This window comes from Coffea eugenioides, chromosome 9 (genome assembly GCF_003713205.1).
Source record: "Coffea eugenioides isolate CCC68of chromosome 9, Ceug_1.0, whole genome shotgun sequence".
In the NCBI taxonomy this organism is placed as follows: Eukaryota; Viridiplantae; Streptophyta; class Magnoliopsida; order Gentianales; family Rubiaceae; genus Coffea; species Coffea eugenioides.
The window spans coordinates 37,783,899-37,800,204 of record NC_040043.1 but is presented as its reverse complement, the minus strand read 5'-3'; the positions used below and the strand labels follow the sequence as shown (position 1 = coordinate 37,800,204).

The 16,306-nt window shown below is 33.4% G+C and overlaps 1 protein-coding gene across 1 annotated transcript in view; it reads right to left on the bottom strand.

Annotated features, from left to right (window-relative positions):
• Positions 1 to 2,045: 2,045 nt before the first annotated feature.
• LOC113782511 overlaps positions 2,046 to 16,306 on the bottom strand; it is a 17,073-nt gene continuing 2,812 nt past the window's right edge. Inside the window, exons 2-3 of the mRNA XM_027328402.1 lie at positions 3,130 to 3,348; positions 2,046 to 2,507 (exon numbers count right to left, since the gene is read on the bottom strand). Of these exons, the coding sequence (XP_027184203.1) occupies positions 2,046 to 2,507; positions 3,130 to 3,348 (681 nt within the window). The remainder of the gene's footprint in view (positions 2,508 to 3,129; positions 3,349 to 16,306) is intronic.

Here is a 16,306-nt window from a genome sequence, read left to right as displayed (position 1 = left end):
CCCCTTCAACTTTGATAATTATCTCTACCTTTTTATTAACAAGCAATCTTGTACTAATATAGGGAGGAAGAGGGTATTCATGGAATATAAATCTCATCTCTATCATGATAGTAATATTTTAATCCTAATTGGACTGAATTGTTACCAAAATTTGAAAAGCAAGAGAGCTAGGTGAAATTTTTAAAACCTGGAGGGGTCTTAGTGCAAGTGTCAGAAACCTCAGGGGAGGTTTGTGAAATTATCCCTTGCCATAAATTGAAAACAGTGAACACGTCAGTTGGTCCATGACTAGCATAGAATTAAATGAATTGCATTCCGTACCATACGGATTAGCAATCCTAAAAGCAAGTGGTCTTATTATTATGATTTGGTGCTCTTCTGAGTTCATTTGACAGCATGTCAATTTTGTCACTTTCATTGACTGGTTAAAAGAAAAATAAGCTAACACCTGATTGAATGGTAATGTTTTTTAAGCAAATTTCCAGAAATAATGCGATTAAGAGAAAAAGTCCGAGAAATGGTGTTGTACGGGAATGTTTGATAATTGAAGGATCGCCACAAATGCCATTATCGGCTATTGAAAAAATCAATTTTCTTTTGCGATTGAGAAGGAAAATTTTGTTTTCATTTTTTTTAATATGCTATGCCGCATGCAAAATATCTACATAGCTGCATGCCATAGTGCATGTGGCGACCATTTTAAGACCAATTTTTTTTTTATTTTTACTTTTTAACAGCTGCATGCACTATTTTTACTTTTTATGTACTTTTTAATATGTGCATGCGGCTAAGACCAATTTTTTTATTTCTTTTATGAAACCCTATGCTAAGACCAATTTTTTTATTTTTTTTATGAAACCATAAAGCATAATAACTAAACCCTAGAGTTTAATTCCAAATTTATAAATCGTAAATCCTACTTTATAAAACCTAAACCCTAATTTATAAACCCTAAATCCAATTTATAAATCTTAAACTCTAATTTATAAATTCTAAATCCAAATTAATAAATTTTAAACACTAATTTATAAAGCTGAAATCCTAATTCATAAAACTTGAACCTTAATTTATAAACCCTGATCGTAATTTATAAACCCTTAGTCCAAATTGATGAATCAAAAACCCTAATTTATAAACCTTAAATCCAAATTTGTAAATCTTAAACTCTAATTTATAAAGTCAAAATCCTAATTTATAAACCCTAAATCCAAATTAATAAATTTTAAATACTAATTTATAAAGTTGAAATCCTAATTCATAAAACTTGAATCCTAATGTATAAACCCTAAATCATAATTTATAAACCCTTAATCCAAATTTATAAATCAAAAACCCTAATTTATAAAGACTTGAACCCTAATTTTTATAAACCCTAAATCCAAATTTATGAATCTTAAACTCTAATTTATAAAATCAAAATCCTAATTTATAAACCCTAAATCCAAATTAATCAATCTTAAAAACTAATTTATAAAGTTGAAATCCTAATTCATAAAACTTGAACCCTAATTTATAAACCCTAAATTGTAATTTATCATTGTAAATGTAAACCCTAATTTTTAAAGTACCATAAATAATGTAGCATCAATATAATGAATGTTAAATGCAGCAAAGTGAAAAATATTATCATTGTTTAAAGTTTGAAATTGCTAATGAATGTTACAAATTGTAATCACCCATGAATGTGTCTCTTGCCCCTATCGTGCGGGGTAGTAGAGCAACCGCATCTCCAATACACTCTCTAGTGTGGCAAATCATGCTACAACTGTAGCTGCTCAGACCTCCTAAGTAGTGCTTCGGGTATTTGTTCGTCCTCATCATCATCGGAAGTGTCCACCATAGGAGTCTGACCGCATCTCGGATAGGAAGGATTTGTAGAAGTACTGGAAGGGTCTTGATGCGGAACGTGTCTGCATATGTCTAGAAAACTAGTGAAAAACCCATTGAGGACCCTAAGAAGTCGTAGATATGATCAAGGTTTTCACCGAAATCATTATTCATCCCAAATGACGTATGTGGCCTAACAGAGGATGAACCAGCACCTGTCATATAGTTGAATCCGATAAGGCAGTAGGTGTCATATTTAAATGACTTCCAAAAGCAGGCACACATGGAGGGGTATAGAACGATCCGGAATGGGAAAATTGAGTAACAACATTAGGGTCGTATTGGGCATGTGATGAAGCATGAGGAGTCTGTGTAACAGGAACATCATCATCACGTAATGAGGTAGCCCTCCTACGATGCCTTCCTCCCTGATTCCTACCACGCACTTGTCTGGGTAAATGCTCGACAAGCATTTCGAAAGGTGCAGCGCGAGAAGTAGATGTACCAACATCGTGATGGTCAAAGGGTCCAACTGCAGTCTGAATTCCCTGGTTCAAGTATTGTAATGTTCTGAATGCCTCCTTTCTAATCAAAGTTAGGCCGGGATGAGCACACTGAGCAGGGTTTGCAGGATCGAGGTATCTATTGCAAATTGATCCTATTCGTGATACAGTATCAACCTGTTGAAAATAGGAAATGTTCATTGTAGTTATAACATATGTTAATTAGGAGAAAATAAATATGTGCTTAGAAACAAAAACTAAAATGGTAATTAATTACCAATAGGTCGAACTATCCCCCATCTCCTCGATGACCGTCACAGCGAGGCAGTTGCGAAACAGGAGGCGATATGTAGCGGACTATCCGATTATGGTACCATGTCATGTAGTCATCCATAGACTCGTTGGGATCGCGACGAGTGTCCCAAACATATGTTTCAGCATGACGCTCCCAATACTCAATTCAATGACTATGGTGTTATGCCCAATCCTTTCCAGGCCGTCCAGATCGATATAAAGAATGCAATTTCTTGTCACCGTCGGTGGCAACCATATCTGGTATAGGTTGATGCATCCAAATTGTCGTAGCACACGCTACGGAAAGTGAAATTCAACTACCTCCCAATATATCAACGGAATGATCGACTGCCATACATGTTGTCCGGCCGAACAATAGGTGGGAAGATGTGCAATAAGCTCGTTAGGATAAGGCTCCCTGTCGCCATTTAAGTAAATACAATTAGTCTTAACAGTGATTACAAGCAGAGAGACATTTAAAGAAATAGTTTGGACCGGACAATACCTCATCGACGTCCATCATGGTAAGCTGATAACGAAATACAGATACAACATGCGAGGGCACGTACTTGGTTGTACGACTCTCGGCCCACCGACCACCTCTCGAAAAATCAGCTTGTACTAGCATGGTACTACAGTATGAGGTGGTAGAGAGCAAAAGCTCTGACTCCACTTGGGGACCACCTTGGTCCCATTTTGAGGTTTGTTCAACATCGACATTATTCTAGTAATGTCGTAACTATGGTTACATTTCAACGTATATCTCACATGTCGTGTGTAGTGACATCATTTTCATATGGTACAGCATATCCATGTTTTCTTCACACCCCAACCGTAGTCCAGCAAAAGTACTTAGACCTACTGAATTTCTAAACCACAGATTTAAATTGAACGCAGTTCGATCTAAATCAATGTAAGTGTATACTCTATCAACCAACTCGGAATAACCTATTCGATTTTTTACTAAAATAGCTTTTTTGCATCTCGGAGGATCATATGAAAATGATCATCCAGTCTCCATTATTTTTCCTCCCCAATAAAACTGAATCATCAATGCGAGGACATAATCAACTAACTAACAAATTACTACTAATTACATATAACAAACTGATTAATTGTAATTCAATATAACAAACTGATTAAATGTACTAGTTACCTCTTAGCAAACTGATGTGATGGTTGTCCACCAACTTCAACACTGAGCGAAGGTTTTTTTTTGACCGGTACAGGAAATCAATGTACACAACCATCTACGGCTTCCATTTCTCGTTATAGCAAACCATAAACCAACAATCGGTTGCACAAGGGAAAAGCACAAACGCAGGACCACAATGCCAACAATTCTTCAGCAGAAAATCTAAAGGCACAATTGCGGCGACACAATGGGAATGGACAAATGCAGGACCACAATTGTAGGAGCTTTTAGATAGAAAACCCCAGCAATAGAACAAAGAAATTGGGAATACTCACAAAGGAAGAAGTTGGAGAGACCAGAGTATAAGGATGCAAACGGGGATCTGGTCGGTGATGTATTTGTAGCCAAACATTTTGCATCATTGTTATCAACTATATACATCCGTCGATCAATATTTAATCAATGGCTAAAAAATATTGCTACAAAACTGTCAGTGGTTACGGCGTCCGGATTTTAATAAAAAAATTAACTTAGCACCGTTGATCCACTTTTTATCAACGGTAAGAAGAATTACGTCGCATCCAAGGGTGCCGCATTGCGGCATCTGAATTTCTTTTTTCTAATAAAAGGTTTGCACCGTCGATCCACTTGTGATCAACTGTGCTCAAGTATAGCCGCATCCATTGTTGAATGCTGCATTTGAAAAAAAAAAATTTAAAAGGTTTTGCACCTAGTATAGCCGCAAAGCTTTGCACATTAATGGTGTTCAAGAGTAGCCGCTCAAGTATAGCCTCGTGTTTTTTTTTAAAAAATTTCTGTTATGCTTTGGATTGTTAGTTAAAAAAATTTGAAAACAAATTAAATTTATCCCTACGCCACAAATTTCATTTTCGGTGACCCCTAAAACATCCCCCATTTCCCTGCAACACCAATTTTGGCACGATCTCTTATTTTCGTAATATTTACAGAAATTCGCCCGTTTGTTATAGAAGGCCATCTGAAGAAGCTTAGAGATGAAACAAAAACTATTTCATCATCACAGAATTCCAGCAAAGGCAATGTGAAGAAGTCAGAATACTTCAAGCCCATAAATCACTTAGAACCTGGAAACTCCGTCTACCTAGATGTTCCTAGCAGACAAAGATCTTCTGTTGGAAAGGTGACCTAATGCCATGGCACGAGGTCATACATTCCTCTTAAATATACAAGTGCCTAAACCTTTTCAAAAAGTTATTTTCCAACATTTTTGCTGAGGAGTTGTTGCAGATCAAGCCCATTGATCTTGGCAGCAAGTATGAAATCATTTTCAGGTAAAAGTCTACAATCACGCAAGGTTCTTGAATATCATCTAATCAAGATCATTATTCAGGAGTGTGGTGCATCTTATATATAAACCAGATAAAAGTAAACTGAATAGCTTGAAATAACTCCTCAAGATTGAAACTAGAGATGATAAAAAAAAATTTAGTGACAAGCAAACCTTACCCACAGCATGTGTGCATATCCCACAAGATGTATGTGACAGCCCCACCTCCCCCTAAGGCGAACAAGAGGGTTCGGTGGACCGCCTGTCTAGCTCTCGCCGGGACTCAGTCAGTCACTACAGTTCTCAAATAAATTACAATATAAATCTCAAATATTATATCAAATTCTCCAATAATTACATGTTATAAGCGAAGCGGAAATAATTCTCCAAACTATACATAAAATGATTCCAAATCCAAACTGTACAAGATATATGCCATCCAGTCACGTGAATAAGTACTACAAGCCTTCCTTCGCCACGAGCCCTGTGGAGGGGAATAAAATATTTTTGGGGTGAGCTAGAAACTCAGTGAGTAACCAATAAAATCAGTAATCAAATATATTTCACAATAATACATTTCGATGATGTCATGATTCCAAGATCAAATGTACGTATATTTGCTCTGGTGAGCCAGTGAAATCATTGCACTTAAACATCCAACGCTCAAATTGATCACTTAACGTTAAACAATAAGGGGGAGCAACGTTGGTGCTCCAGATCATGTCATGAACAATAAACAGGGTGGAGACGTTGGTGTTCAGCACAAGACTCCCCAAGAACTCATTAAAGCCAAATCATGTCATGAACTCACATGCAAGCACGCATGATATGCAGTCGAGTAAATAATACAAGAAACATTTCACAAGTACTTTGGAAAGAGTTTAGGGTCACTCACCGCCACGGCTCAGAAACCATCCATCATATATCATTACCTTACCCGAGTCCAAGCCCTAAATCACAAACTCAAAGCAATCATACATTCTCAAAGTTCGGACAGCATTTCCCCATGAATGCTTCATTTCCAACCTACAATATATCACCAATCACACATACGGTTAATAAGCAATAAAATGCATCCAATTAGGCCACAATATCCCTCAATCAAAGCTAATTAGAAGCTTAAGAGCCACCATTAGAAAAACCCCCAATTAAACCCTAGAAACCGGAATTCATTCCCTCAAGCGTAAATTTTCCACAACGATCGCAATTAACGTATAAAAGTTCCGTTTAACACCTTTCGGCACAAGATCCATAACTGAAACTACCCTTATCGGATTGAAACGAATCTTATAGAGTTTCGAAGCCAAGACATAAACCTACAATTCTTATGAAGACCTCAAAATCTAAATCATACATTTTCATGGTCAAAAACGGAAAACTCCACGAAAACAGAAATCTGGGCGCGAAACAGGATTCCTGAGCAGTCAAGAGTATTTCGGTCATTTCACATGATACAGTGCTCCGATCGGGCTGAAATTTTGTAGGCAGCTAGTAACACCATTTGCTACAACTTTCATGTTTTACCCTAAGCCTGATTCGGCCTCTAAGATGCCCAAATAAATCCGGTCAGAACAGGGCAAAAGCAAACCCTAAACCTGGAATTTCGTATCAAAACAGAAATTTTCCGCAACCAACTTCAACTAACATATACAAGCTTCATTTTACACCATTACCAGCCATCATACCATGATCAAACCATGATCCTCATACAAAATAGAAAAATAACAGGAATAAATCAAAATTCATCAAACCTTCACTTCCAACCATAAACAAACCATAATCACACCATATGTCATCATATTAAACCACTAAAGCCACCAATTGAACATTAGCAAAGCTAAAGGGAAAGATTCTTAACAACTCACCTTGTAACCTCAAGACAACAAGCAACTTAGCACCTTTGTTTCTCAAATCACTTAACCACTCACCTTAATCCTACCAAGAGAAAGGTTTTTATGGAGCAAATCAAAGTTTTAGCGGTTGGTTTGAGAGATCAAGGCAAGAAATTGAAGAAAGAAGTTGGAGGTTTCTTTCTTTTCTCTCCCTAAGGAGTTCGGCCAAGAGAGCTTCAAATGAAGAAATAAAATGGCCAAAATTAGTTTTAAGATGATAAAAATATCTTGGTCAAAAGTCCAAGGGTGAATTGAATGGTGACACTTGTCACCTTTTTAGCTTAAAGCTTATCTTTTTGTCTCTCTAATACAAATCTCTTAGCACCTTGTAAAATAATATCATTTAATACAAACCTCCAATAAGTTGTCAAAAATATATTGCATTTACCGCACTAGCGGGTCTCACGTCCATAATACACTTCAAACTTAACGTGGACTAACTCGTATCAAGGAAATGATTTGAAAATTATATTCCTTTATAAAAATGTATAGAAAATTAATATCTTGAAGAAAGGTACAAAATTATAACCAAGGAAACAAAATAATGTTTAGAAAATATATAAAAATTTTCAAGTTCTCACACTCATTCTTTCGGGGCGTCACAATGTAGATCTAGATGATGACCTGCAGCAGAAAGATGGTTGATACCGTGGGTTACTGCTCTTTAGAGAAGCAATATGCTGTTGTACGCAATGAATAATGGATCAATATGTACGTGACTTCTAGGAATGCTGAATATTAAACTAAGATTGTTAGCCAGGACAGCCAGGCCTTCAATAATGAATTATATGTTCTCAAGCCGAATAGCATCTGCATTCTTAATCATAAATACCATAGTATTTCCTTATTCTAAGCTATTGGCTAGTCTATTCTCTAGCCAGTAAGTATAGGCCAGGTCAAAAAAACAATAACAGCAAAAACAGAAACCTTGTACAGTAGAAAATAAATTAGCACCATCTTTAATGTGCCAATATTTTCAGTAAGATTAGCAGGATCTCAAAGGCAGAAATTGAATATGAACCAGTGACGAACAGGGAAAATTTTGAATTAATTGATGGCCAACTGTCATGGATCAAACCATCTTTGGAACTCATTGCACTAAAACACAACTTGTTTTCCACACAAATCATGTCCACCAAATAAGCTCTCAAGGAAGATGAAACCTGCTGCTTACCTATATGGCTATTGTAAAGCTAATGAAAATTTGACTGCTTCATTGCCTTGAATATTCCATACAGATAACAACAGCTAAAAGATTATTTAAAAGTCTTGGGCCTAGAGCTCTCTCCCATAGAATTAAATGCACAGACACTGGTAGATATCTAAAGAGGAGTAATCTTTTAACGTCCCCACTTTAATTGGAAGCGATCCCGTTTTGAGCAAATCTCATTTTTGAGAACTTCCAATGTACTTAACAAAGTCCAACGTATTATATCTTAAGGTTAAGATGACCATATTGTAGAGGAGAATAGCAGCAGTCAAGTAAGTTTACCAAAGATTGGTCCAAGATGCTTATATTTAGTGAGCCAACATTAGATAAATTTTGAGTCTTGGATGCGGAGATAAAAAGCCTACTCGGCTAGCTAAACATTAGTAAAATTTAGAGTGTGAAAAGAAAATAAGGAATATACCCGTTTTGCAAATGAGTTTTTTGGATGTTTATCTAAAACTTTACTGTAACTTATTGTAGAAGTTGTAGAAAATTTTTTTGAAATATGTAAATTTTTGAATATTTTGAAGCGTGTAATTTAAAAATTTTGAGAAATTTTTTGAGATTACTGTAACTAAAGTTGTTAAAAAACTTTTAGGAGACAAATTTGGCCAAAAACAGGCTTGTTTAGAAGTTTTAGCCAGGAAGGAAGGGCACACTAGTACTTTTACAGCTAGGTGAAAGGTTATTCAATTCGCTAGTGCCATCTCAAAGATCATAAAATTCTTTAATATTAAAGCTGCAAATATCCCTCTCATGTTCTAAAATCCATAGAGTAATGACTATGCTATTGATTCTCTTGCATTTAAAAAAAGAAGAAGAAGAAGAAGAAAAAAAGTCCTTTTGCTTCACATTTAGGGCCATCTTATGTCCATACATGAATATTTGAAAATAAAAAGGAGAAAAAAAAATGAACAGCCATAAACCTAGGTGAAGAATGGGAAAAAGGAGAGTGATAGTAAAGGAAAAGTGACAATCAAATGGTACTTCGAGTCTTTTACCTTATTCCTTTTAAAAATTTCCAATTTTTGAACACAAATTCCCCAGCCCCAAACATGTTTAATAGAATTTAAGGACCTAAAGGATTTTTATATAAATCAGAGGACCATTGTTTCATGAAATCAAAATGTTGATGTGGCTATTTGAAATTCTTAGTAATTGAGTCAACAAAACTCAAACCACTCACCTAGGTTTACAATGGTAATGGTTTACTAGCATCTAGGTTTTTTGCCCTCCTATAATTTTCTTTTCTTATTGTTTACAGGAAGGGTGATTACTATTAGCATTAGGAAAAGGTCTTAATGCCCAAAAGTAATGTCCTTCAAATTGAGATTTTAGTTTATACAACGTGAGTCATTCTATCATGGACACAGACTCGAATGGATGTCAAAAAAATCGTTCGGGCCATTTTGTGTAAAATGCATAAGATATAACTTTGTATGCACTTTCAATAACGTGCAACTATAGAACAAAATTTTGTGGATCTCACATACAGTATGCAAAATGATGTATAAAATGCAATCTGAACCTTATTTTTTTTAGCTAAATTTTGGCCAAGAACCTTCAGGAATGGTTGCTTCCTAAAAGTGGCACCCTATGCAACTGTTCCTGTTCCTCATCTTCTATCATGGAAAAGCTGTGCTACACCCTATGCAATCTGGATTGAGAGAGTGTTCCAAATATAGCTGGCACCTATTTTTGTTATTTCCACTTCCAGAGCACTGCAAAACTTTGTGTCTCCAGATCATATCATCCATTCTAGCCTTGGAGGAGCAAAAAACGTATCGTCCATGAGGTCTAAAGAAGGTTTGTTAGATCTTTAATCCAACGTTGGATTTATATATGACTAATTATGTATTGCAGACTATCAAATAAGGTTAAGTCCAATTAAAGTGATCAATTATGATTTAAATTTTAATGTATCTAATAAGATGTGGGCCTTTAATATGTAAAAATTTAAGAGTAATTTCTATTTCTATGATGGGTTGAAATAGAAATCTAAAAGATAACAGAAAAATTATCTATAAATAGGATTATGGTCCCCAGGTCACATACGTATTCTTATTGTCGTATTTTCTAATACCACCAACTATCTCTTTCTTGATATCCCATCGTCAGGAAAGATATCAGAGAGAAATTAAAGGGCACTCTCAAGAGAATAGCAAATACATGTTTATTTGGAAGATTACTTCAAAATCTCTAGGGATTCAAGTACCTGTTTGTCAATATGAATCCATGTACGTTTTCGTAATTTTATCGTTAATTTATTTTTTAATAATCACCATAAAGATTTTGGGTTTAATAGGTGATAGTTTTTATCAAAAGTTAATATAAACTACCACCTAACAAGTGGTATCAGAACAGGATATGGTTGATTATTAGAAAATAAATTGATTTTAAATAATTCATAGTTTTCAAGTTTTTTTTAACTAAAATTATTTTTATTTTGATTGTGTGGCGGTTGACAATTTTGAATTGTGATTTTAATATAATTTATTTGCATATGTTTTCAATAAATTCGCACTGTCCAATTCATTGTTTTTGGTTACATATGGATCTATGGGTTTGACGAGATCAATAAGCATGATGCACAATCAAGTGCACATATTTGCTTTGCTTGTTATGATTAGTTAGCACATGGTTCAAGTACATATGGTTCCAGGATCACGTGTGCTTGTCTTGTTTGATTGCTGAATTTTGTGAAACTCTTGATATATTGGCACAAGTCATGATATGTGGGATCCACATATTTTTCATGATATAAATTAACTTGATTTCTGATTTCAAAAAGTTGTTCGTCATTTCCCTGATTTGTTTTGTTAGTTTTTCATTCAAGAGTTTTGATTAACATAATATTTGGTAAGACCTACATGATATGTAATGTATTAATATGTTAAGAAAATTAGGGTTTCTCTAATTTTAGTGAACCCTAATAAAGTTAAACAAGACATTTAAACCTTACAAAATTCATAAAGTTGGCCCACTAAATATATAGTCTTATAAGACATTTATGGATTTCAAGAAAATTTTGGATTTGAATAACAAATTTGGGTCAAATTATAGATATGGACTTATAGTCCAATAAATGTTGATCCATTTGACTAGTTTGACCATATTTGATCACGTTTTGACCAGATTTGATTAAAGTTGACCTTGATCAAATTTTTTGTGTAATTTGTGTAATTTTAAATTTAAATATTAGTATAATTATATATATTTTAGAATAAATTAATTGAAATAATATGTCACCAAAGTGGCCTCTTTTGTGAAAACTAATTTATTCTAGAATATAACTAGTTGGGCACTTATAATTTTGTGAATATTGATTAGCCCCAAGGAAGGTTAATGTATAATAAAATGGCATGTGCACTTGTGGTAATAAACACGTGCTCATTATTTAAAATTTTACATGTGAATTATAAATTAATCAAAAATTTTTTTTATTTTTTGACATGTTATTGTCAGTGTTTATTATTATGCCAAAATATTACTAAGAAATTAATATTTTTGTCCAAAAACAGGATATTAATGAAACATCAATATCTTAAAATGAGGTTATCTTTATTTGAGTTTATTATTATTTTGCATTATGTGAGTTTGTTTTAATTATTTTATATTTTCTGTTCAGTTGCAAATGATCTTACAAATATTACTACCAATATAAATAATATTTCTATGTTGAATGGCGCAAATTTCAAGTTTTGGAAACAAAATCTCTTGATAGTATTTAGAATAATGGATCTCGACCTTACGTTAAGAGATGATTCTTCCCCAACTCTTACAGATCAGAGTACCTTTGATGAAAAGAGGGATAAGAAAAGGTGGGAGAAATCAAATCTCTTGTATTTGATGATCATTAAAAAAGTCGTTTCAGAAGCATTTAGAAGAACAACGTCAGAAACGATAGTTATCGTGAAGAAATTTCTTCAGGACATTGAAAAAAGATTTGTCAAGAACGAAAAGATTGAAGTTAGTACGCTTTTGACACGCTTAATTTCAATAAAATATAATGGTAAAGATAACATCAGAGAGTACATCATGGAGATGTCTAATCTTGTTTCGAAATTAAATGTACTTAAATTGGTACTCTCGGAAGAGTTACTAATGGATTTGATTTTAATATCTTTTTCTACACAGTTTAGTCAGTTTAAGATGAGTTACAATTATAAAAACAAGACTTGATTTCTAAATAAACTCATATCATACTGTGTAAAGGAAGAGAAAATGTTAAAATAAGATCAGATAGAAAGTACTCATCTGATCTCAACCACTAATAATAAAAGTAACAAATTTAAGAGAAAAAATGATAAAGAAATTGCAGGTACGATATCACAAAAGAAATAACAAAAGAAATCAGTTGATCAGGAAAAAAATAATAGGTTCTTTTGTGGAGTTGAAAGGCATAAAAAGAAACATTGCACCAACTATCACGTTTGGCGTGCTAAAAAAGGTATGTTTCTTAATTTAATTTGTTCTGAGATTAATTTAATTTCGGTACCTAAACACACATGGTGGTTAAATTCTAGTACAACAACTTACATCAGTGTGTCTATGCAGGGTTGCCTGAATTACCGAAAGTCTAATAATAATGAAAAATATATCTACGTCGATGATGGCAAAACAGTTCAAGTTGAAATAATAAGAGTTTTTAGATTATTGTTAAAGATCGAATTTTATTTGAATCTTAATAAAACATTTATTTTACCATTTTTTGATAGAATTTGATTTTTATTTTTGCTTTAGACAAATTTGGTTATTTTTGTTTATTTGAAAATGAAAAATTTAAATTGTTTCATGATTCAAAATTAATTGGTTCTAATTTTTTTAATGCACTACGATAATTTATATTTGATTGATACAATTGTCTCATTTAATGAATCCCTGCATTTGTGTACTAGAGGAGTAAAAAGAAAATTAACCAATTACAATTCGACTGCACTATAACACAAGAGATTGGGTCATATTTTCAAATGAAGAATGAAAAGACTTGTGTCAAATAAAATTTTCGATCCCTTGAACTTTATAAATTTTGATGATTGTGTTAACTGTATAAAGGAGATACAAACCAATAAAATGAGATTTGAAACCAATAGGTTATTGGACATCTTAGAACTTGTATATACAGATATTTGTAGGTCATTTCCTACATCTATTTGGAATGGTCAACAATATTTTATAACGTTCATAGATGATTTTTCAAGATATGGCTATATATATTTCATTTCTGAAAAATCACAGTTGTTGGGCGTGTTCAAAATTTTTAAAGTTAAAATTGAGAATCACTCAATAAAAAAATCAAAAGCATCGGATCTGACCGTGGTGATGAATATTATGGTAGATATAATGATTCAAGTCAATAACGTCCAGGGCGATTTGCTGAATATCTATAGGAATGCGGTATCGTCCCACAGTATACTATGTCGGGTTTACCCACTATGAATGGTGTAGTTGAAAGACGAAATAGAACGCTTAAGGACTTAGTAAAGAGTATAATATGTCATTTTACCTTACTAGAACCACTCCGAGAAGAAGCACTTAAGACTGTAACATATATCGTTAATAGAGTTCCAACTAAAAGAACTATCGAAACCCCTTATGAGTTTTGAACAGAAAAATCTAGTTTGAAATATTTACATATTTGAGGATGTCCAACTGAGATAAGACCTTATAAGCCAAATGAAAAGAACTAGATTCAAAGACGGTTAGTTGTTATTTTATTGGATATTCTAAAAGATTCAGGAGTTACATGTTTTATGATCTCACGACTAAATTGATTTTCGAGATAGGAAATGCTCGGTTCTTTGAGGATGTCGAGTTTGGAGAAAAAGATATAGTAAGGGATCTTGTCTTTGAAGATAAATATGTTAATATTCCCACAAGTGTCATTGATTTTGTTCAGAATTTCATTCCTCACCTTGATCGTGACACAATTAATCAAGACAATGTTGAGAAATAAACTTTATAGAAGAACAAACTCTACCTCTTCAAGAACCAATGTCATTAAGAAGATCCACTAAAAAAAGGAGAAATGCAGTGATTACATTATTTTTCTTCAAAAACATGAGAATAACACTGGATTGATGAAAGATGATCCAATCAACTTCTGTCAAATTATGAAAAGTTCAAATTCTCAAAAGTGGATCGATACCATGAATGAAAAGTTTAAATCTATAAAAGACAATGAAATTTGAGATTTTATCCCATTGTTAGAAGGAGCGAAACTATTGATTGCAAATGAATATTTAAAATTAAAAAGGATTCGAAAGGTAATGTGTAAAGATACAAAACTCGTCTTATAGTTAAGTATTTTACACAAAAGGAAGGTATCGACTATAAAAAAACCTTCTCTTCGGTCTTTTCGAAAGACTCTTTTAGTATTATCCTGGTATTAGTGATGCATTTCAATCTTGAATTATATTAGATGGATGTAAAGACAGTGTTTCACAATGGTAATATTGATGAGACAATTTATATAGTGCAATCAAAAAATTTATTATTGAGAGATCCAAAAAATATGGTTTGTAACTTAAAAAATCCATCTATAGGTTCAAACAAACATCTCGACAATGGTATTTTAAATTTCATTAAGTAATTATCTCGTTTGATTTTGAGATGAATCTAGTTAATGATTGTATATACCATAAGTTCTGTGGAGGTAAGTATATTTTTCTAATATTATATGTGATAACTTTTTATTTGCCAACAACGATATAGATCTATTGCATGAAACCAAGAGATTTCTAATTGAGAATTTTGAGTTGAAAGATCTTGATGATGCATCTTTTGTGCTAGGCATCAAATACATCAAGATCGCTTTCGGGGTATTTTTAGATTATCACAAAAGGGCTATATCGAAAATTTTTTTAACAAATATGATATATAAAATTGTAAATCAGGTGACACCCTTGTAGTTAAAGAAGATAAATTTAGTCTCGATTAATGTCCTAAGAATGCTTTTGAAAAAAAGAAAATATAAAAGATTCCTTATGCATCAACAGTAAGGAGTCTAACGTATGCTTAGATCCGTACGCATCCGGATATTGTGTACATTATTAGAATGTTGGGTAGATATTTACAACGTTTTGAAACTCGGACCGTTAATTGAACCGGTGATGTGACCGGGTCTAGGTTCAACCGGTCAGACCGGTTCAACCCCGATTCAATAATTATATATATATATATATAAAGACATATACACACACCTGTGCATAGACTAAAATATTCCATAAATATCACATGATAAAAGGTTCAATATTTCCAAACACACATCAATTTTTAGAACTATAAATTCAACCAAATAAATTCATCTCAATCATACCTACCATAAAAAAAATCATAGATCCTACACAAACCACCATCACCATATATTGAAATTAAATAAAAGTCATTGAAACTTCTGAAATTAAACAAAATTCAATAGAACTACAGATGCTAAAATCACAACTAACATAAGAGCAAATTATTCAAGTTACATGTCCAATAAGGCGGGTCATGAGCTTAGTCTTTTGGAAATCTGGAGGTGCATTCTTGTTTGGACCCTCAGCCTTCATAGTGAAGAAAGTGGGCTCCAAATAGAACTTTTTGGCATCCTATTTGCAGGGCTTGAAGGCAAATTTGTCAACACCGCCTTCAATGGTTGGGCACTGATTTGCAGTTCCAGTCCCCTTTACTTCGAGGTATGTCTTGCTTTGGATTTCATCATAAGTAAACCTTTTTGGTTCTCCTCACCGTTTGTTCCCTAATGTCCCATCAGTAATTCACGTATTTTGAGTTAGTTATGCTATTAGAATAGATGGCTCCCAAAATCATTGTAAGAAGAAAAAAGGATTGTCATGACCTTTTTTGTGGCAATGGTATCAAACCTTTGGATCAATTCAATTAAGTAAAAATCTAGGTAACAGTGTAGTTATATTATTTCCACTCAACGGTACTTCCCTAATCTAACTATAGAATGTACTTCATATATTCTGGATCAATCTAGTTCTTTTCCTCGGAATCTAAAGGAATTGTTGACTATAATTCTTTAAAGTTAGGATTAAGGTAGCCAATAGATTTTGGTTTGCATGTCTAGTAAACATCCAATTTACTATCTAAACCTTACACTCATACGGTCACAATACCCTCATTGCAGTTCGATTC